Source organism: Netta rufina (genome assembly GCF_964035555.1).
Source record: "Netta rufina genome assembly, chromosome: 23".
In the NCBI taxonomy this organism is placed as follows: domain Eukaryota; kingdom Metazoa; phylum Chordata; class Aves; order Anseriformes; family Anatidae; genus Netta; species Netta rufina.
Window position 1 is genome coordinate 3,681,535 of NC_140147.1, and position 23,267 is coordinate 3,704,801.

At 50.5% G+C, this 23,267-nt stretch overlaps 1 protein-coding gene across 2 annotated transcripts in view; it reads left to right on the plus strand.

Annotated features, from left to right (window-relative positions):
- Positions 1 to 7,090: 7,090 nt before the first annotated feature.
- Positions 7,091 to 23,267, plus strand: part of RPS6KA1 (ribosomal protein S6 kinase A1) — a 41,333-nt gene continuing 25,156 nt past the window's right edge. For both annotated transcript variants that reach the window (XM_084300637.1, XM_084300638.1), the window contains exons 1-2: positions 7,091 to 7,239; positions 13,640 to 13,684. In XM_084300637.1, coding sequence (XP_084156763.1) covers positions 7,177 to 7,239; positions 13,640 to 13,684 — 108 coding nt within the window. In that variant the 5' untranslated portion in view covers positions 7,091 to 7,176. The remainder of the gene's footprint in view (positions 7,240 to 13,639; positions 13,685 to 23,267) is intronic.

Below are 23,267 nucleotides of genomic sequence, written 5' to 3' on the forward strand. Positions count from 1 at the left end.
ACAGCCCCAGTGTAACAAAGAAATTGCTTTCAATCACATGGAAGGAAGCCCACAGAGTTTGAAGACAGAAAGATAAAAGTAAGCTTCTTGCTTTTGATCTTAGAAATTCTGAAATTATCTTTTCTGAGCAGTTCTGGAGAATGACGATGAGATGACAACCACACAAGAAATGACCGCTTAAATTGCCACTAGAGAATAATCCAGAAAAAGTAAGCCTTCCTTCATCAGTTGAAGTGTAAGACCTGTGGGTAAGCTCACTGAGACTGAGCCAGAAGAGACCCAGCTGGACACTGCTTAGATTTCTAATATAAAGCACAAGTACCTCTTTTGGAAAGACAAACGTCTAAAGAGCAGTCTCCAAACTCGCTTTACTCATCATGAAGGTGAGCAGGAGAGAAGAGCGATTTAAAAAGCGGAAACAAAAAGTTCCCCCACTGTTAGCAAGTTCTGTTCTGCTCTCGAGTATTGATCCAGTCCCTGGGGAAGCAAAGAGGGAGTCTTCAATCTTTCAGCAACAAAGCACCAGCCTTGCATTTCTGCTCCATTTTATGGTGTGCTGAAAGACATGCAGTGCTGCAGAATGTCTCGGAGCATCATTAACTCCAGAATCTTCTTTTTTTTTTTTTTTTTTTAAATGCTGATGAGGGACAAACAGGTTTTCTTTTGCCAGGTAATTGTCTTTCTGACATCACTGAACCTGTAGTGCCTTTTGTTCACTCCCCAACAAGGAAACCAGTGAGCATGGGGTAGATATATCTGCTACCTGTATATGCAAGCCAGCTGAGTCATATCTGTGCCGCTTTGCAGTTTTAATCAGGCTATCAAATGCAGAAAAGAAGCATTAGAAGAAAAGTTGAAGACATCCATTTCTCCCCCCAGGTGATGAAGGCACCTTTTTAGAAAGTTTTGCTTCCATTATGTCTTCCTATGGAATACAATTGGTCATTATGCCAAAACATTCCCAGGCAAGATCACTTCTTATATTTTGGGAGTTTATTTCTCTATTTGTTTTTGTGATGTGGTTTTTCAAGTCTGGATGTGTGCAGCAATCTCTGTTTTGTAAGAGTACTAAGAAGCGAAATACTGATGGTTATGATTATATCAGTCTTGAACAAATTGGAAATAAAGTCTTTTTGTGTGTGTGCTTTTTTTTCCTCCATAAGAAAAATAGTTTACTTGGCTTGGAGTCTTTTGGCTTATCATCAGGATTTCTGAAACGTACTTCCAATTTGGATTTATTATTATTTTTTTAACTTTGAATGATGGCATCCCAAACTGTGTAATGGGATAATTAGGAATGGGTATTTGTGTGTGCCCTCAGTTAAGCAGGATGAGACTTGTTCAGTTGCATGATGTAGGCTTGAGACTGCGAAGAGTGGAATGACATTTTCCTCTAGCCGAAGCTGAGTTTCTGTTGAAATGTGTTTTTGTTTTCAGTTGCCAGATTTTCCTTCCCTGTCTGGAGAAACTGGGACCTGTGCACCTCCGTCTGTTCTGTAAGTAGCACAAAACTGAGGGAATCTATTTGTATACACTTAAAAGACCCATCACTTATTTACGAGTTCTTAAACCTAAAAGAATTATAAAACTGACTACTTACCACTATTGTTTACTCAGCTTTCTCCCTGGCTAGGGGACAATGAAAACAGGCCCGAGAGTTTCACTTCTGTTTACAGTTTCTAATAGCTTTCTCTTTCATGTTATCACTCCCTTGCATAGCACTACAATGAAATAAACTATAAACATATCTGCATGCTAATTAAAACCAAAATTTGCCAGGTAACTTGTTCTAAATAACTTACCACCTGGGCTGCAAACCTGCTTTAAAAATCTGCCTCTCTCACCCCCAAAATAATGCATTTGCTTGTATCTTATATGATTTTTTTTGTAAGTCTTTTTCAGTTGTAGTTGAAAACAAAACCTCCAATTTTCCTTTCAAACAGGGAACTGAAGTCGTTGGGACCTTAAGAGTTCTGCTCAGGTGTGTGTCTGCTGGTGCTACTACGCTGAATTCTCTGAGCAGCAGAGCTAAGGAAATAGCAAGTGTGTGCGGCAGGCAAGTTCGCAGCAGCTTGTTATGAATCCAAAAGGCTGAGCCAGAGCAAAGGCTGAATGGGCTGTGAAAATAGCTCCTCTAAGGTCCTAGGAAGTATCTAAAGGCTACGACAGCACCGAATGCACTTGGTCAGAGTATTATCAGACTCACATAGTCTGAATACCGAAAAAGCAAGTCACCTTCCACTCTCCCCTTAGATAATGTTAAGAAGAGCTGTCTGTGTTTGAAACAGATTATTTTCTCCTTTTGTTTGGATGTTAAGGGTTCTGTTCTGCATAGAAACAGGAACAGACCTCCACTCATTTATTTGCATCCAGGAAACGGAAGGTAACTGATATCAGGGGAGACTGACAGAGTGATTGTATCCATGACAACCAGCAGATATGGCCTTGCTGCCTGGCAGCTCGTTCCCTGGTCGCCTTCCCAGGCCACGCTCTCAGCTCCGGTGGGTCCCTTTCCTCGAGGCACCTCTTGGCTGCAGTTGCATGTTCCTGAGAGATAGGTGCCAAATTCCCAGATGAAATGAGTTTCCTCAAGACAACAGCTTAATCAATTCTTGTCTCCATTAGCAAAACTCTTCCCTGACTTGTGCTGCATGTGCTTCAGCCAAGGGCTCCCTGGGAGTCCCAGAGGAGGTTTTAGAAACTCTGGTCCATGGAGGAACTGCCTGATTTACAGTAAGAACACACAGGAACAGGGTGGACTTAGCAATTTGCAGAGCCAGCAGGCAAAATGCAATATGTAGGGCAAAAGAAAACAAAAGGTTTCAGATATGCCAGGCACATTAATAAATGCAGGAATTGGTGAGCTGCGCAAGGTCATCTGATGCTCACCTTTGCTGGAAGTACTGGCAGAAGTTAAACATGTTTGTTCTCTGAATAGGCCTTCAGTCTGCAGGTACCCCTTTCAGGAGAATGAAAGAGCTGCCTGGACTGTGATCCTCGAGGAAATCCTCATCCCACTGTCTGCTGTGGTGTATTTTCTGCATTCCAAATACTGCCTGGACCTGCCTTGGAAAACGCTGGCATTTGAGGCAGCTGCAGTTGCACACAGTGGTAAGGAATGGAAAGAAGTCTGTCACAAAAGGAAAAAGCAATTCCACTGTTAAGCCCAGCCAGAGTTCCTCATTTATAGGGCACCTGCTTTATATCTTAAGTGTGATGTTTGAACCACGCTAAGGAAAAATGTCTCCCTGGGATCAAAACAAGGTGATTTATCATCTCTTCCTTCATAGTGGAAAAACAAAGCAGAAGAGGCAAGGAAATGAGATCTTGAATCACAAGTTGAGGATTAGAAGACAGGACATGGAGTTCAAATTCTATCCTGATGACCTGCTGAAGCCGTGACTCAGTTTCCCTATTAGTAGTGGGGATAACAACGAACCGAGGAACTGATTAGTGAATCTTAAAAATACAAAGAAGGTTGCTGTAAGCTCTAATTAAACGACTGTCATAGTGTATACACAAAGCAGATTACACGAGCCTGTCTTTGGAAATCGTAGCAGGCATTTGGGACTCAGCTTGTGAGTTCTCATGCCTGCAATCTCTTTGCATTTCCTTATATGTTTAAAAGCGGCGTAGCATGAAGCATGAGGTTCAAGAAAGATGCTCCCTGGCTTCAGTAAAGAAAACGGATACGGTGAGCCATGGGAACGCTGTGTTGCTGTTGGGTTAGGTGGAGAATCACTTAGGCAGCTTTTAGCGTAACGAGGAGAACTCTGCCTCTTCAAAGCCTGATTGGATTTGGTAATGTGGATAAGCAGCCGTCTCGATACTTCCGCCAGGGAAGTGCTTCTTTGGGGATAACTGGCTTAACGAATGTTGTCAACCTCCCTGAAGAGGAAAATGTTACAAACCAAATGCCAGCCAGCTGCAGAGGCAAAAATATCTACAATTGTATTTGAGGAGGATTAGATTCTTTATTTCAAACCAAACCAAAACTGTAGCATTTTGAATTTTCAGCAAATTTCAACAAGGCCAGCCAGTTGATCTGGAAGTCTCTGTTTACAATAACAGCAGCAGTCTGAACGGAAATGTAGAAATCATGCTATGAACTCTCTCCAGCCTGCAGCCCTCTCCAAAAAATGGCAGTATATACGTTTTAATCACTGTATTTAGCCATGACACTTACCCAAACAGCAGGCTGTGCTGCTCAGCTCCAAAGCACATTATTTGTACCCTGCTTTCAGGACAGGGGCTGTTTTTTTATAGCTATTCTTTGACTAGAAAATAAATACCAGGGTAGACCACTAGCTCATTTCACTTACCCAGGTGTCCTCCTTTGGACTTGCTAACAATCTAGTGTGACACATTTCGTGTTCTGTTAATCTCCTGCACTAGGCAACACTGAATCACAATTACTGAAGGAAGGTCAGTCTGATAATAGATTGCATTGCTTCTCTTTCAGCCCTGTAGATGGGGATTGAGAGACCTTTAGATTGTCTACCCAGCACTGCTGCTGAATTGCTGTGCTATTATGAAGTCTTTTCGGGGGGGTTGTATAATTTTGAGGATACTGTAGAGCTACCTCAGCAAAACTCTCTCCTAGCCTTTAACAAAAGTAGCTGCACAGATGCAGGACATAGTCATGCATAAATCATTTGTAGTCTCTCCAATATATTTAACCTGCTGCTTTATTAAAAGAATTGGGCAAGATAACTTGAGAATTTTGTTTAGGTGCAGTGGCACCCATGGGCGCAGAGCTGTCTTTTTCTTTGAGCCTAAAGAAGTCGTTGCTCCATAAAGCTTCATAATTTCTGTCTTTTGTCAAGCTCACGGTCAGCCTGCCTGTCATTCTGCTGTGAAATATGAAGGACTTTCTGCATCTCAATAGACGTACAGGGGGGTGGAAGCAGCAGTTAGGTTCCTTTTTCCCTTCCCTTACTGAATTCCAATAGGTCTTGCTCTGCCCACAAACTGTTCTTCTGCATGTTGTCCATCAACCTTTCATTGTGACCTTGAAAATTAAGACTCGCTTTTCTACCAGCTACCATACCACCCTATAAGTGCCACGGTTCCTTCCAGTTTTCAGCACTTCACAAGGAATTTTTTATGTTTAGCATTTTTAATTTGTTGTTGTTTACAGTAACAGTCGTGACCTTGGGGTCAGAAACTTCTCAGGAGTTAATGACCAACTTGACTAAGATCACCCCCTCGGCTGCTGCAGATAACCGCTCAGCACCCGATCTTACCTGACCTGCAGGCACAAACCTGCCTTTGAAGCTGGGAGACGTTTTGTGGGTCACCCATTGGGAAATGTCCTTTGTGCCTGTCCTTATGGCTTACCTGTCCCGCATGGGTCTGCCACCCGGGTGGGAAGCTCCAAGAGCAGCAGAATGTCACCCAAAGGTCACATTCATGGAGCCTGGCATTGAGGCACGGCAGGTCACAGAGAGCAGTGTCTCATTTTGTTCTCCTTACAGAAAACATCGAGAGAACCCTTTGCTACACACACTTCTCTTCATGTTCCCACCGCAGACCTGTTCAACATGCACGCAGAGCAGATAGAAATCCAGAAAGGGAGATGCGTTTTGCAATTAAATGTAGAAGGTAAGTGGGACGCCAGTATTGACATCATCGTGTTATTGATGCCATTTAAAACAGGTTCCAATCTCCAGCAGCTGGAGGACGGATGTAACCAGACAGCACACCGTGTCCCAGGCAATACGGGGAAATTACGGACAGCTTTGGAGCTGAATGAATAACTCTCCACGAGATCTGCTTCAGCTTGCACCAAAAGTAAGTGATGTGAGTTTAATTGGCTGTAACAGGGCCTGGTGGGTTTGTGTTACTGAATACCTTCATCTGGGACTCCAATACTGAGGGCACAGAGGGTGCTCTGCTCACAGGACTAGGAGGCAGCGGTTCCCAGGCTTGGCTCAAACACTTTCTGTCACCCTGGGAATTTTTTACACATGATTCCCCCATATGTGAAACAGATAACAGCCTAAACCACAGGCAGGTCCTGATGATGACTTACAGGTTAGCTTAAGTGTTGTGAAGATTAACTGGAATTTTTCAGTGTTGTGCTCTGCCCTAATTGAGCTTTTTCTGAGTTCACTGCCCTCCCTGAACAGATTACAGGTTTAGGACTGTGCAATGCTGGCTTCTTGGGACAGATGCCTGCAGAATGCAAAACCTGAGCTGTATGTGCTTTCACTTGGGCTCGTTAAATGGTATTTCCAGCCACACCTTGATGAGGTCAACTCTTAGTGATGCACCCTTTCTAAAAGATTTTTTTATAACATTTCTGTAGCGAAACACAAAAACACAATGCCTTGAGTTTTGGTAACTTTTTCCTGTGTGAGAAGCCTGGCAAAGCAGAACAGCGATGGTACGTGAGCACTTGTGCTTAAGGCTCCTTTCCTTTGAGGATCTCCAGACAGTGTAGAAAGGTGGATGTGGGTGTTTTTAATCTGTTTTGCCAGGAACAGAAAGGGGAGAAGGGCCCTACAAGCAGCAGTGAGCAGTGACTCCCTGTGCATTTCAAACCTAAAATACAGATTTCCCAGAGACGTTTCCTGCTTTAAACAGAAACACAAATTTTCTCTTACGGAGTTTACCCTCACAGCCTCTTCCTCTGGTAATGCCGTGTAGCACTGTGTGTACAGTGAGCCGGCTGCTGACTTCTGCAGCTCTAAAAACGAAGGATCCTTCCAGGACACAGCAGAGCTGGACGCTCAGGGCAGTGTTACCTTGCAGCAGGTTTGCTGTTCGGGTGCCTTGGAGGATCTCCTCCCTAGCCAGTGCCTCACCACCACCTCCAACATCCCTTTGCCTACCGGGCACATCCCGAATTCACCAGCCCCCAAACCCTCCTCGCCTGGGGCACCTGCCCGGATCCCTCCCGCAACTTCCCCGCGGGCCCTTCCCTGCTCTCTCTGCCTCCTCCCCGGCAAGCTCCCGATCCCCGGCAGCCCCCAGCCTCCCCCTTCCCCAAACCCCGGAGCCGTGCGGGCGGAGCGGCGCCGCCTTCCCCCGGCTCCCCCCTTGGCCGCCCCGCCCCGGCCCGCCCCGCCGCTCCCGGCCCGGCCCGGGGAGCCGGTGCCCAACGTGGGGCTCCGAGCCGAGCCGTGCCGAGCCGTGCCGAGCCCTGCGGGGCAATCACAGCCCGCCGGCAGCATGCCGCTCGCCCAGCTGGCCGAGCCCTGGCCCAACATGGAGCTGGTGCATCTGGACACGGAGGTGAGCGGGGCACCGGCCCTTCCCGGGGGGGCAGCGCCGCCCCCCCCCCCCCCCCAGGGGGGCTCCGCGGAACAAAGGAGCGCCCTGCCGGCCTCCCTTTTCCCTTCCTTCCCTTCCTCCTTCTTTCCTTCCTTCCCTTTTTCTTCCTTCCTTCCCTCCGCTCCTGCCCCGCCGCTGCCCAGCCCCGCGGAGCCTCCCTCCCCGCGCCTTTCCCCGGAGGGCTGCGGGCAGGGCTGGGGGCCGGCTCCCGGCTCGGATCGGGGGGGGCTGGAGGGCGGCGGGAGCTGCTCCGGCTGCTCCCAGCCTAAAGGGCTCTGCCTGCACGGCCCCGGGGCTGGGAGCGCCGGGGGCTTCATGGCTCCGCTGCTCGCCTTGCGGGGAACGATGAGTAACGTGTGAGTAGCGTGCACCTCTCTGCCCCCCCAAACACAGGGGAAGGCTGGCCCTGCTGAAGGCCCCGGGAATAAATGCTTCTGATTTGGGGTTTTTCTCCTTAAGGTTTCCTTGCTGTCTGTCTGCCTAGACCCAGCTGCCCTGGCAGGCCCGGGTGGCAGGTTCGGGGTACCCAGGCATGGCTCTGTTTTACTTTGCTGGATGTGTGCGCTTCCCTCTTGCTTTGCTCTTTGCCTTTAATGAAAGCTTCCAGCCCAGATGTGCAGGACGGTGCACAGCATCTGCCCACATCTGCAGCCTTGCCTCACAGCCATTTCGGCATAAAGGGACAGCTTGGAGCAGTTCTCACCCGCTGCAGAGCAGCCAGCTGAGGCAGTGTGCTCTGGCACTCTTTAGTTAAACATCTCCTAATCCAAATTGGAACTAGCCGCTTCCCTGGAGGAGTGATAGGGGCGGTGTGGATTTTGTCCCAGGCGCTTTGCTCAGCCCCTGGTGCTCTCCCACTTGGCTGGATTGAAGGCTGTCACGCTCCCTTACCCCTCCTGTCACACTTAGGGATGTTGTGGTGCTTAACTGCTCAGATGTGCTTATTCCTATTCAACATTTTCACTTGAGGGACCTTTGCTTAGAGCACAGGCTGCGTTTCACTAAGCACTGCAGCGCCAGCAGAAAGGTCTGCTGGCAACCAGAGGAGGGTTGCCTGATCTTCATCAGCCAGATGCAGCGAGGTTCCCCCCGGAGACTTCCCGGGGTGGGTGGGAGCCGTGCGGGGGGTCCCCGCGCTGCGGGCACGCATCTGGCACCAAGGTGTGGGTGCAGTGGGCTGAGGGCATCCGTTCTGAAGCATCGCTTGAGTCACGAGGATGTGTTTGTGCAGAAGGTGGGAGAGGATGGCAGTCCTGCAGCGACTTGATCGTCATTCCTGAGACCGCGTCACGTGCGCGGAGCCAGCCGGGTGTGCTGGGGTAGGTTCGAGCTGGATTACGGCGCTTTGTAATTGTGGTTTCTCTCTTCCGAAGCAGGAAGATAGCCTGGAAACTAGTCTTGTCATGGGAGGAAATGAACGCTAGTGCCCAGGGCGATAAATGCCATCGGTGAGATTCATTTACTGCCTAATCCCAGGGCTCAGGTGCCCGGCAGCCGGCTGTGTCAACATCACGAGATCTCTTGACCGGAACTGTGGGGGGCCCGCTGCGTTTGTCAGCCAGAGTCAGTTGTGAAGATCGTGGCAGCACCAAGAACGATTTCCCCACTGCGTTAGTTAACAGGTGTGTTAATTGTAAACGGAAACTTCAGGGCCTGCCTTCCCCCAGCTCACCTTGACCAGAGCTCTAGGTCAGCTCCAGGGTCGGGAGCAGCTTGCAGGTGATATTTCTGTAGGTCAGTCTCTTTACATCTCAGTACCACCCCAAATGGGCTGTTAGCAATTTAGTTCCCTGAGGCTCGAGGTGAACAGGTACGTGTGCTGGATTCCAGCGAGGAAGATAACACACAGGTAGTTTCACCTCTGAGCCTGGCTGTCACCTCCTGGGCCAGATGTTGCTGTGCTCCTTCAGATTCTCCAGCCTGTTTGCAAACCGCAGCGAGGGACTTAGGCTCGGTGGGGGTTTGTTTTTACCTTGTGAGGTTAAAGTCACCGAGAGCAGAGGCCCGAGCAGAAAGTTTTAACCTCTCCCGGGCAAGGTGGTACCACGGAGAAATGCGAGAGACTTTTCTGGAATGTCAGTTACGTAAATTGCCTGGGATCCTTGCCATCGAGGTCTGAAACCGGCTTCCTCGAACCTTTGCTTTCTGAGTCACAGAAAGGTGCTGTCACCACGCTGGTGGAGGCATCAGACCTATTGTTTCAGATTTGGGGTTTTTCCACTGCGTTCCCCGAGCAGTTGCTGCTGGGCACCGGTCACAGCTGGCGCCTGTTGTCCCAGCCTGCCAGGAGTGGGTGGCAGTGGGAGCAGGAACAGATCGGCTGCAGGAGACAAGTCCCTCTGTCCCGGGCACTGAGCTCGCTTCATAATACTTTTTCATTCCCTCTTCCCTCAGAAGCTTGTATTATTCGGAATATTGCTTATGTAGTAGAAAAATCTGGCTGGGGCAGGGTACAAGTGACAGAGCGGAGTTGAATGACTTCATCACCATAGCGATGGAAACTGTCATCGGGGCTATGTGTTTCTTTAAACTCTTCTCTTGTTACACAAACATACAGCAACACAACTGACGTGGGATTACGACAAACCCAACCACTTCAAGCTAATTATTTTTGCCTGTATCATCCTTTATTGAGCAGAAGCTATTCATGAGTAACTATCTTTTTCAAGCATCTTAGCTGAACAGTGCATAAAACAGTGATCAAAGATACGGGAGGAAGCCAAGTGCCTTATGTCTCTGATATGCCTCATGCAGACTCTCCTCGGTCTGGACTGTGTGAGTTCTGCAGAAAAGAGCTGGAGATCTTTATTTTTTTTGCAGAATTCTTTCGTTTCTGTGAAGTGCAACAGGCAAGATCCACTTAAAAATAGAAATGAAACGTCTTGTTCTTGTGTCAAATGAGCAGAAGCTCTGGGGTGAAGGGTTTGTTCCCCTGCTGCTGCCTGCTTGAATGTTTCACCCTTCATCAAAGCGGGGGAGAAGGAGCACCCTCGGTACCTGCTCCCTGTGGCTTATATCTGGGTGTCTCGGAAGCGACCGGCCAAAACCTAGAAGTCCAGAAATAGCAGCAGGCTGCCTGGCTAAGCAGAGCTGTCGATAATCCAGGATGACTTGTGCTGATGGTGCTAACTATAGAGCACAGGCCTTGATGGCAGCAGGAGTGGGCACAGGCGCGCGTGGTCCTGCCAGGGGTGAGACTTGTCCTGGTTTCAGATGAGAGCAGCGGTGGCTTGTTCTGTAAATTGCTCCTCCCTGTGCTGCAGATTATGTGGAATTAAAGGGATTTAAAATGCAAGATGCCCTAAGATAAATATCTCCAGGTTCAGCCAGGCTGGCAGTTATGTAACTGAATACACCTCTTTCCCGGTACACTTTTCTGCATGCCACGAAGAGAAGTTCTCAGAGCAGCGTGTGCATGGTAGGGCCTTTGCATTACCTCCCAGACATCCTCAGCTAGAGCTGCCCTTGCTGCCGGGCTGCCACCCCGCGTGGCCATCAGATGAGCTCTGCAATCACCGTGTCCCTCGGCCACGGAGCGGTGCTGGCTGGAAAGCCACAGGGACAGCGCATGGCCCCTGGCGAGGCACGTGGGACCAAGCCCTGCTCGGTCTGCATTGGCTCCTTGCTGCCGTGGGCACCCAAGGGAAGGCACCGTGCCTCCCTCCTGCAGCAGATGCTGCCTGCAGGGAGCTCTTGGGGGTTGCTTTCCGAGCAGGACATCGAGGCCGCTCCTTTCCAAGCAGGAGAACAACGTGCTCTAAGAGTGGCTGTGGCACAATCGGAGGCAAACACACATGCACTCGCTACCATGCTGTGAGTGGTATGCAGGGGGAGTGCAGGAATACAGCATTTTAAAGAGACAGACGTCAAACCCAGAAACCCTCCAACTATTTCAGCTCTCCTTGTGCTGCGGCGAATAGCTGTATGTTATCCTGCGAGGTGGTGAGTCTGTAGTTGGGAGCGTGTTTCCATCGTGGAAGCTTACAAACGGCTCTCGAATCCCATATGAGGGCATAAAGGCTCTGTTTCTTCTCTCGGGTAGAAGGAAAACACTTGGCTGTAAATACTGCAATTCTCTCCTTACAAATCCATCCAACATCAGCTCGAGAACGTGACTGTCGCATTAGGAGCTTCATCTCGCTAAGGCCACGGATTTACGTGCCCAGGAAGCCTCCCTAGAACGGCCACTGTTCTGTTTGTTTCCACGTCCCTTCCGTTCCCAGGTAGGATCGATTGTTATCAGCAGCAAGTGCACGGAACAAGTGTCCCTCGGGGTAGGGAGCTGATGAACTGCCGCGCTCAAAAGCTCTGGCAGGTCCTGGTGTCTCCCAGCTCAGCCCCGAAGCTGAGGGCTCGAACAGACCCTGCCTTTGCTTGCCAGATGCTGGTCTTCCCAGGGGAATAAGAGCTTGTCCCATGCATCAACTCATCCCCTCTCCTGACACGTGCCTTGTAGATCTGCTCTCCAGACCGTGAGCCAGGCAGTATTTCTCTGTCTGACATGGAAATCGTACTTCTTATGGGACTCGAGCTGTTTGAGACATAAACAGCCCTCCCAGAGCTATGGTTTTGATTAGCAGCAACTTACAAATTGTTGATCAGTGACAGCTGAGCCAGTAAACACGAGCATGTTTCCAAGTCTGGCTGTCTTCAGCACGGTGTCTCCCCCTCTTCGTGGAGCATATACATAAACATAAACTCTTACTTCATTTCTTAGATATTCGGTGTGCTAATGTCACTAATAGCTCTGTGTAAACATCAGGGCTGTGTTCCTCTGGAAGAGCTTGGTGCGTGGCGGTGTGCGATGACTTCATTTCAGTTGTTGCCTGAAAATCCTAGGAGCTCAAACCCCGTTGTGAGTGGTACTAAGGGGACTTGGGGAGCTCAGAGTGACTCTGTATAAATGTAAATGTTGCAGGGCCAGCATCAGGCTGGGGCAGGTCTTCCTTCCCCTAGCTGGTGTGGCAGTTCTCTGCTCAGCTCTTCTGGGAGCTGCTGCAGGTTGTGCTGGCTGGGCTGAGTCGGGAGAGGAGAGAGCTGAACAGGAAGACCCATGGAGATCGGTGGCTGTGGTTTGAGTTATCTGAAAACCACGCTTGTACAGAAATTGAGCTCTTCAGTGCTCCATCCTTCATTACGAGCTAGCTGCAAGTAGGTACACAAGCAGTTTAAACACAGCACTGATGACCTCCTATGGAAAGGAGGAGAGTGGAAGCACCGAGTGAATGTTGTAGGAAGAGAGCACAGCATCAGGAGGTTTTCCCAGTGGCCCCAAAGCTCCCTGCAAATCAGCAAATGCAAGTTTTCCCTTAAAAACAGTGAAACCCAAACGTTCAACTAGGAATCTGAGGCTGAAATACAAACGTGTTGTATTGGACTGTAAAATCTAAAGAGGGGTGAATAGATTTGCTTTGTTCTTCCAGGTAAAGTGAGGGTTTCCGTGATTTTTTGGAGCCTGAGACAAGTGCAAATAGATGTCAAAGGAAAATCATCGTGCCCTTGTTTTTCTCCCTAGTCTGCAGAAACCCTTTTGTACACGCTTACCCTGCTCCCAGTATCTCCAAGTAAATCCCACCCACTTCTGCTCCTGCTTCTGCTGGCTCCTCCAGGCACGGTGCTGTGCTGAACCTGATACGCCTGCGGTTCAGCGCTGAGTGTGACTGGCCCGGTGCCACTGCAGGCAGCTCAGGTCACCTGTTGTGACTTTGTACAGAGCCCCAGCAACAGAAGCTTGACTTGCAGGCCAAAGGTGGCCTGAAGCCAGGTGGTGCCGATTTCCTGCAGTGATACCAGCTGTGATAAGGTAATAAATTACTGATAAAAGCTCATATTAAAAACCAATCTGAAGGCAAAATGGCTGTGAGGCTGTAAATTGCATGCTAGCACTGCTGTCCTGTCTTCACCTGATTTCCCCTGCTTGCTTCTTCGTGAGTCCCGGAGTGACAGTGGAGTGCTGGAGGTGGGTTAGTGCGGCCACACCGCTGGGTTTCTGTCTCTGGAGCAGTCCCTGCAGCACATGCAGCTGAGAGTGGGACTCCTGTACACACCAACCCCGGTATCTGTGCCTGAGGAGTGCAGGGATGATGCTGACCCCACAAGCAATTGCAGCCCTAATTGCAGACTCCCTGAGCAAGAGGCTTTGTTTACACAAGTGCTTTTTTCTTTTTCCCGTGGCAGAAAGAGTCTTTTGCTGTGTCCCCGAGATGCAAGGGAAGAGTTCAACCCTCTCGTACCGTGTATGAATGTGGCATCCCCCTGTTTGTCCAGCACGAAATGCTCTCAGAGCAAAGAGGCTCCAGGGGGTGTGAGAGGAGTGCTCCGTGCCTGGTGTGTGCTAACAGCAGGTTCTCTTCCTTTGCAGAATGGGCAGGCTGCTCCAGAAGAAAGTGGGAATCCTCCATCCAAGGTAAAAATGCAGCAGGGTTAAGTCTTTCACTCATCCCTCTGAGCTGCATGTGGTGTGTGAGCTGACTTGGTGAATGGGTTGGGGAAGGCTATTTTTAAATCCTGTAAGCTGCTGCTTTGTAATCTGGCTGAGTGCATGCAGGAGCATGAGGGACTGGAGCAGAGGAAGAGGAAAGCCAAGCCCTCTTTCCTCCTGTCCCTTTGGTCATCCAAAATATCTGGGAAGTTTCCCAAAGGGCCACCTGAGTCTAGCACACCGGAGGTGGACTAGCAGCTGTAGAGGAGGGCCAGAAGTGAGAATCCCTGGGGTGTCTCAGTGCCATATTTACATGCTTCTCTGTTGAGATCTTGCCAGGTGGGGTGAGAAATGCAAGAGTATTTGATGGGTTTGGCACAGCTGCCCATGCAGAGTGCCTGGTTTCTGTTTATTCTCTTGCCCTGGTGGAGCTAGGAGAAGCTCCACACCTGTCACGTTGCCCTCTGCATCCCCATTATCAGCAGCAGGGAGTGGTAGAGGGGATTGATCTGCTGTCTTCCTGCTCCCCACATGAGCAACGTGATGTTGAAGGACGTGATTACTCCGATCTGAGCCCTCTCCAAGTAGAAGACTGAGGACTGATGTTATTAACACGGGTATTTCCTACTAGTGCACACTGAGCCTTTACTTCTCTGTCCTGCAAGACACTGTAGGGCAGAAGGGCAGCAAAACAGGAATTTCAGTGCCCTAAAAGCACAAGCCTTTCAGTATTCCCTTTTCTGATACACACATGCTGTAATTATGAAGAATGACTCTCCATGTTTGATTTGGCTTGGGGACCTTGCTGAATGGCCTGTCTAGAGTTTGTCCCGTTCTTTACACCCGTTGAGTGCCCTGTGGCAGTTTGTCTCTGAATCCCTGTTCATGCTAAAGGCCATGGAGGCTTCCTGTGTTGTTTCTCGGTTACCATAATGTTTGTAGTAAAAGAAATTTAAGCATAAAACAACCGGCTACTTTTCAGCTAGTTCTTTCCCAGAAGCTTACACCAAACTTCTAGTATTGCCATTGCATCTCCACTACCTGTTCTGCTTTCCTGGGCTAGCTGTTGGGCACATTTCCAGTGGCCTGCAGGAAATATGGGACGGGTTGGATGAACTCGGGTCAATGCCACTGCACTTCTCTCCCCTGAGCATAATGGTTTTATGGTTCTTCACTGCGTCTGTGTCTCTGGCACAGAAGAAAATCTGCATCTCGTTTGGTTAGATGCCAGCTGGGCTTCTAAAACTCAAGACTTCGCCTGTTTCATCTTCAAACACTTGGCTAATCTGCCCTCCCGTGAAAGTGGCTGAAGGATGCTGCTTTAAAAACAGTTGAAGACTTTTTTTTTCTTTGAAGGACGTCGCTGGGACAAAGCCTGGCTGAGCCCAGTCATAGATACAGCCCCTCAAAAAGATCATGAAATAAGAGCCAAAAAGCACATGGGCTTTTCTTCGCCTTTTCTGTGTCTACGTCTGTCCCTCTGTGAGACGTGAGTCAAGGTCCCGTTGCAGCTGAGGAGCCTGGAGCAGAGAAGCAGACAAGTTGTCCAACATCCCGCAGCAGGCTGGGAAGGGAACCACAAGAGCCTTGTGCTGTGTGCAGGTGTCCTGCTGTGTACTTTTCCAAGGCCCCATGGCCCAAATGCCTGTGAGCAGCGTCTGACAATCCCATTTTCGGTAACTTTTCAATGTGTGAAGCCCTGCTACGCGCTCCTGAAATAACCTCTGCCGCATTTTCCAAGTTTGTACAAGGTGTATATGTTCTACCAGCACAAAGACAAATGAAATCCCTACTATAAACACATACCTTAAACTTCAGGGCCAACTGGCACTCGGAGCCAGCTCTGATGCTCCAGAGGGGGACGCAGGCAGGCAGCTAGCTCGGTATCTGTGTATTTTTCTGTTCGCTTGGGAGCAGACGTCAGCAATCTGGTGCTGACTCCTGCTTTTTACCTACAGCAAGGACTAAAGAAGGAGAACTAAGCAGCGGTAAACATCTGAGGTTGTGTACTTGCAAGCTGAAAGTTGCTCAGGATCTTCTAGCTGTGCGTAAGGACAAGAGGCACCTTTATCCCACGTTTGTACTTGCGATCCTCTTGCGGCTAATTCTGTGATCTCTTCTAAAAATAGGCCAAAGCAGCAACAGCAGCCATTCCTCAACGCCCACACGAGTGCCATGCCTCCTCCTGTCCCCATGAGCAGGATGCTGCCAGAAGTAAAATCTTTATTTGCTTGGGCAACAACCAAAGAAACTCTGAAAAGGAGGAAGTCCAAGAGTTCCTCAAAAGAGTTGGGAACTTGGCAGCTGGCGGCACAGGACCAATGCAGCCTGATGCCTGCCTCATCTCTCTCCCACCTGTTGCACATTAGGGCCTTTGGGTGTGAAACACAACGGAACGGTCACTGCAGATGCAGCGAGGGGCAATTTTGGGCCAGGCTGCCTGTGGTGTGGGAATAGCCCGATATTTTCTGGTTGCCTTTGTAGCTGCAGCTCCGCTTCCTTCCCGGGACAGCTGGTGTGTTTCACAACAACTTCTGGTTTTATTCCCGCGTGGCTTCCCACCTTTCAAGAACAATTGCGGTACACAAGTCCCTGCAAGCATCATACCCTGGTGAGTTTATCTGAGTATCTTGGAAATGCCTGCAAGATCCTACAGGTTGGGCAGAGCGTTATCCAGAGCAGCTGCCTCCCCTTGCGTGGTCATGGGGGAAAGGAGCCTGGTTCTGCAGTCAGGGCATCCCAACAGCATTCCAGCTCTGTGGCCATAGGAATCCCAAGCCAAACCTTCTCCTGACAGTGAGCACAATCCTAAATTGCTAATGTCTGGATCTTTGCTTATCTGGACGTTCCCAGTGTGTATCTGTTAGAGCAGTTTGCAGTCTGCCGAGCAGTCCTGGACACATCCTTAAAACCAGAGTGCTAATCCAGCTGCGTTGAGCAGGAGGTCTGTGGAAAAGCTAGGTGTGAGGATGTCTTTTTTTAACATCTCTCCTTTGGTGAGGGTGTTTCACACAGTTTAAATTTGACATTGGCTTTATGATAGCAGCAGTGCAGTCAGCACAGTGTTTTGGTGCAGCTTCTGTGGTCAGCAGCAGAACACGAGGGCTTGTGCCATGCTCTCAGAAGCTGCTCTGTGCCAGGGGCTAATTGCCAGCCCTGTTTGTTGGTCTTTTGATATGGAATCTCATTCTCTCCTATGTTCTCTAGATTTTAATTGTCAGGTAGGCTGAAGATTTGTCCTTGTTCAGCTGGGGATTGGCAGCAGAAGGCTTGAATTGAGTGGAAGAATGGAAACTCTCATAATTGGGGCTTTACAGCGTGCTCTGCAGCCAGTTTGGCTGAGGGGTGAGCATGTACTCCATGAAGGTGCCAAGCGTGAGGAATTGTACGTAAAAGTACAACACCCAATTAGCGAAATCACTTCATAATGAAGAGCAGAGGAGGGGATTTGCAGTGTTGAGTGTGCCCACTCTCTCTCTCTCTGGAGGTGCAGGCTGGGAGTGCTGATCAGCTTGTTCTTGGGTGTTAATCACAGGGTGCAATGGAACCTGGGGAGGTGAATGAGTAACCTCTGCCAGCTCTGCTGTGCGCCATAAAAGAGACCTTTGAGACAGGAGCGAGGACCTGCTCTGCTCTGCACACCAGGCACGAGGTGCCCCACCTGGCCAGGCTGGGCCTTGCTCTTAGGCAGCAAACCCCAGCAGGAAGGCAGCAAGGGGGAACACACAGCTCTCACCCAGATCTGGATAACTCCTACTGATCCATCCCCGTGTCCTGACCAGGTAAAGCCTGCAGGAGGATCGTCCTCTGCATCATCTCCAACAGGGGAAGCTAAAGGCAGAAGCTGAGGACGTGGACTTGCTGGGCCAGAGAAATACCTGCACTGTCAGTGTTAACACTAGTTCGTGTCGTTGTGGGTGAAACACCCGGTTGTAAAGCTCCAGTGATGGCAAAGGAGAGTCGCTATCACAGCTCTGAATAGTAATTCTTTGGGATGATTGAAGGAATCGTAGCCATCTACCTGACAGCTGAAAGACACGAGGCTGCTCTGTTCCTGTCCTTGTGTGCTTTGATAGCAGCAGACTGCTGTTAGGAATAAGGCTGGTTCCTACTTTTGTCGGGGTTTCTGTGCACCTGCTGAGGTGCTTGTGGGTGGCAGCAAGCAGCTGGGCTCAAACTGGACGTGCAACGGTTTCTTGCAGGCTGCTGGTGAGGAATCCTGCTCTGACCTCTGGGCACAAGCAGAATTTTTCATGCTCCTCCAGTAGGATGTCAGAGGAGAAGTCTGTTGCTGCACCATCACGGCATAGCATGTTAGTGCTTGGTCATAGCTCTGCTTCCCAGCAGCACTCTGCCTCTTGCTGCTTGGCTTCACTGCCTGCATGGCAGAACATCCTCGGACAGCTTTTGGAGCTGCATCCCCAAGTGGGTGGCCACCAGGGACAAGTCCTGCGTGCCCCTCTAGTGTCCAGGTGACGGAGGGCTCTTGTTGCTGCATGCTGTCAGCATTGCAGGCGAACTCTTACTCCAGGCTGAGCGCGGATCTTGTTGGAAGCCCAGTGGTGTGTGAGCCTCAGCGCAGGACACGACTCCAATTGCAGCCTCTTAAAATGAAAGGTTTTAAAACAAACAAGTGAAATGCTCTTCTTTGAAACGGAGACCTGGTGTGTTTGTACAGCTGTTGCTGTTTTCTCCAAGAATTAGAGAGCTATCGAATGTGGGAAGAGATGGATATCTCAGCACATCTCTTCTCTGCCCAGTGCCCCTCTTGGTTGCTTCCAGCCTCTTAGCAAAGAATTCTCTTGCTGGGCCAGACCCCGAGGCCTGGCCTAACCTGGTGGGAGCAGAACATCTTAGCGCTGCCTGGCAATCTGCCTTCCCCTCTCCACCACGAGGACTAGCTGCAGCTATCGCTGCTCTTTCAACGTGCTGCTTCCCAGCCTGTCAGTGGTGAAGCTCTGGGTTTGAGCCGGCTGCTCCGTGTTGTCAGTGGAGGTAATCAAGTGGGTTTGTTTTTAATGTAATGCCTGACAGCTGCCTGCCTCGGTCCTGCCAGAACGTTTGCTCTCCGTCCTTGGTGAGGCCGGGTGATGGTTAACAGCAAGCTTCTGAGCTCTTTCAAAAAAATAACAAATAAATGCCTGTTTGAGGAGCAGAGTCTCTGATGAGCTGCAGACTCTAATGAATAATTGAAGAGGGGTCAGCTTACAGGACTTGCACAGGAGGAATGCAGCGAAGGCTGCAGAGCTCGCGAGCAGCGCTCTAACAGCCCTCCTGCACAGCACGCCCCGCAGAGCTGTGACTGATCACAACCGCTCTGCCCTCTCCTTTTCCACTTCCATCCACCTCAGGGGTTAACAGAAACTGCCTCAGATTCTGCATCCGGGAAGCCTCTTTAACTGGAGGGGAAAAAGAAAAAACACCTCTTTTACTGTACGCCGTACCTGGAGGAAACATGTGTCATCCATCTGCCCCCGGAGGCAGCCTGTGTCATCCATCTCCCGGTGAGAGTTCAAAGGGGTGAATTCTCCTGAGCCTGCAGCAAAGCGAGGGATCCTCCTGCCATCCTCCCCTCAGCCACGTGTCTCAGGATGGAGCTGGGGGGGCAGATGGGTGCACTTTGCAGGGGGCAGAGAGGGCACTGGAGTGGAGTCAAGTTCTTTGTGGACCTGGGAGGAAGCGTGAGCAAAGCCAGAGCTCTGCCTGCGCTTCTCTGGAGGGTTAGGGGAGCTGTGTGCTCTTCCCTCTGATTGAGGGAAAGGGAAAGGTAGAAAGAAACTGGCCCCAGAAGATGGGGTGGGGGCTGGAGTGGTGGCAGCTGCCTCTGTGCCCAGGCAGACAGCAGTGCTGGTGCTGAAGAGGACCCCAAAGAGCTCAAACTGAAGAACTGAAAATCTTAAAGATTTTGGAAAAGGCGCAGAGCAGACCCGGGTCTCTGGAGCACACCGCCCTGGCCAGGTGTTACTAAGCACAGAGCTGTGAGTCTCACTCCGGGTTTGCTGGAGGGTAACCGGCTTCATCGCTGGCTCAGAGGCACATCTGGGATTCCTCCTGCACACGCAGGCAGCCTCCGAAGCTCCTGCAGCTTTACAAGGGTCGGCTTTATGTGGAAGCTGGAGCGTGGTTTTGACACGAGCAGTAAATGCCTTCTGTAGCTCCAGGTGAAGCTGCGATAACTTTTTCCCCCCGGTTGCACGGTGCTGCCTGAGGCTGCGGGCTGTCCCATGGAGCTTGCAGCAGCAAGATCACAGCATCCTAGAGGTGGCTCGGGGAGCAAGAACAGCTCCTGCTGGCCCTATAAGTGTGTGGGGGGAAGGCAGTGTTCACAAACTCTGCACGCAGTCAGCTTTGAGCCCCAGCTCCCCTGTAAGGACTCCTGCCTGGCCCGCGGCCCTTCCTTTTCCCCTTTGCCCTTAGTAAGAGCTACTCGCTTGTTTGCCTGGCACTGCCTCCACGGTGAGGAAAGCAGAGGCACTCTCCCAGCTGGCTGGGCTCAGGAGAAACTCCAGCTGATCTCACTGCTCTGAGGCAAAAAGGGTTTACCCGAGTGCAGCACAAAATCTGGGCCCATCCCTCCCCAGTCGCAGAGTGCACATCCAGGAAACATCCCCCTCACCTTCAGGTACAGCAAATGAGGGCACTCATCCCTCGTTTGTACTTGAAACCTAGACTTCAGCAAAGCTTCTGCCATGGGTCAAGGGATCCTGGCTTGCCTGCGAGCAGAGTGGTTTTGTGCTCCCGTAAGCACTCCGAGATGTGTTGGGATCGATTCCCTCGCTGTGAGGAGAGGTGTGTGCGGCTGAACTGCTCGGGCTGGCCTACTTATAGAGGAATATGCAGGATCTGGTGACAGAAAGGGGGAGGCGATGTCTGTGCACTGTCAGCAGGCCACCAAGGAGCACGGCGTGCTAAAACAGACTGGGGTCGTGTGGCTGTGGTATTTGGGGGTCCTGCTTCTCCTGGGTTAGCTTGTGTGGGCAGCGCTGGGAGAGGGGAGCCGTGGGTCTTGGCAAGGGCAGCGAGGAAAGAAAGAAAGAAGCTCCTTAAAATAGCAGTTTTTGTGTATGTGAGAAACAGGATGAGATATTCCTGCTATTCAAGGTGTCTGTAATTCCTCTACTGTGATATTTGGGAAGGAGAAGGCTGGAAATCTTCATTTTATGCCATCCTGGCCCAGGGACCCGGAGCAGGAGCGTGCCTTGTGGCACGGCCGAGCAGTGGAGGGATTGGTTGCTGGCTGCCACAGTATTTTTTTTTCAAGTCGGATGAAAAACTGTGTTTTGCCGCGGCAGGCTCTCATCCTGCACATTCTCACAAGGTTGTCAGTACCACACAACTCGGGGTGTGTTTTCGATGTGGTTTTGATTTTAAGCCACCATCTGAGCGTGTGAAACTTTACTTTCAATTTGTCCTTCCTGGGGGGCAGGAGAGGGGTGGGTGCTTTCGGTGTACCCAAACCTGGGACTCACCAGGCAGAGGCTCCAGCAAGACCCGAGACTTTCACGTTTTGCAAGAAGAAAACTGCCCACAGCCTGTGTTGTGGGAGGAGTGTGGAATTCCAGCGTTCCTGCAATAGAGAATAGTTTCCACAGCCCACGATAACTCCAGGGGCAGCGATCTCGGTCCGCGTTGTGCAAGCAGCCCTGTATTTTCCAGTCCGGTTAGAAAGAGCCTGCCCGTTCGGCACTGAAAGCAGCACAACTGCATCGGGCCTAGGTGGAGGATAGTGCTTCAGGGCTGCTTCCTAGGAGTTGGATTCCTCATTTAGAGAAAGCTGGGCCGTGGTCTTCTGCTTTTACCACCATCAGCACACAAGTTGATCTGAGTTTGGTGCGAATTAACAGACTGACTCCCTCTCCTCTTTGCCTGCAAGCAGAATCCATAGGGCTGCAGGAAAGGCTCGCAGTATCCTTTGCACTTTCTATACGGGAACCAATTTGTCCTTTAGAAGCTGCACGATTAAGTAGTTCCTTATCTCCCAGCAGTTGAAGGTGTTTTCCTCTCTGGTATCTCATTTTGCTGGGTGCAAAGTCCTGCCCCCTGCCAGTGCTCTTCTTGCAGCTGCAGCTTCGTGGCTGGCTGCAGTGGCACCAGGGAGCTATCAGAAAGTCTCCAGGTTTTGGGCAGATCTTTTGCCTGAGCTTGTATCTTTATCCCAATCTGTTCCTCGTCAGCTGATCCTGGCCAGCTGTGGCTTGTGCCTGGAAAGGGTGGAGAGATTTTATTAGTGTTTTTATTATTTTTTTTTAAAGGCTTGCAGGATCTGGTGCCAGAATGTCTTCCCTTGGAGAGGGCCAGGAGCAGGGAAGAGATTGTGGAGTGCAAGGGGCATCCCTGTGCCTGAGGCTCTCTGCTCTGTCTCCCCTCTGTCCCACAAGGGACCTGACCTCTCTGGCATTAGGCAGATATTTTGGTGCTCCTGGTCAGATGAGTCAGGCAGCAGCAGAGCGGGTCAGCAAGGATGTTGTGAAGCAGGAGGGCTTGCCCTGCTGTGAGAGCTCCGCTGGCAGGCCAAATTCTGGCTCCTCCTTCCTTCAGCCTCAGCCTTTGGTGGAGAAAACACCTTATCCCTTAATCAACTCCTAAATTCCCCATCTTAGGGCTGCCGGATGTTTCGACGAAGGTATTTATGAAACGATCCCTCTCTGCTCTTCAGAAATGTGCTTTGGGCTTTGAAGAAGCTCTGAGTGCCACCTGCTGGAGTGTGCCCGGCCGGGGAGCCTGTGGCAGGGCAGCAGGGGTGCCTCCGGGCCCCGCCACTTGCTCAGCCCCTTTCTGGTGGTGACACAGCCCAAGCTGCACGCCCTGGTGCCCTGCCACCACGCTCTGCTGGGAAATCCTGTGCTCTGTTACTGCTGCTCTGCTGTTTGTTGCCGGAGAGCGTTGGTATCTATTTGTAGCCTCCGGGATTTCGCAGCGTTTCCTTCCTGTTACAACTCCATCCACCTCCACGGAAGAAGATGTGGGTCATTTTCTTGCGTACAAGAGAAGTAAGCTTTCTGCTGAAAGAAGGGGCCCTTGAAAAAAAAAAAAAAAGACAGGGTGGAACTGCTCTGAATAAACACCAAACAGGGTAAAACTGGACCGTCCTGGTTTGAGTTTTCCCTTTTTAGGGATTTGCTTATAAACCCCATTGTGGGGAGCCAAGATCGCGGCTCAGATGGGCAGCAGAATTGTTCCCGAGGGGGACCGAATTAATTTTCTGTTGAGCGTTTGGCTGCCTCTCGGATTGGAGAGGAATTACCCCAAGGAGAATGACGGAGTGCTTCTAGGATGCTCTGATGCCTGGCGTGAACAGTTCTGTGGCTTTTGTTCAAAGCCACGTGGAGGGAGTTTCCTGGCCTTATCCCTGCCGCGATGGAGCTGGTCAGTCACTGCTCCCAGCTGCCGGCAAGAGCTGGTGCACAGAGGTGACAGGCAGGGTTTGTGACACCAGCATTCCTCAGAAATACCTGTGCAGAGCTCTAGCTGTGTGTCCTGCGTTTCTTTTCTCTTTCTCCCTGCCCCATTTTTTGTTTTGTTTTCCAGGAGACCAACAAAACAGTCCCCGGGGCTGGCGCGGGGCGAG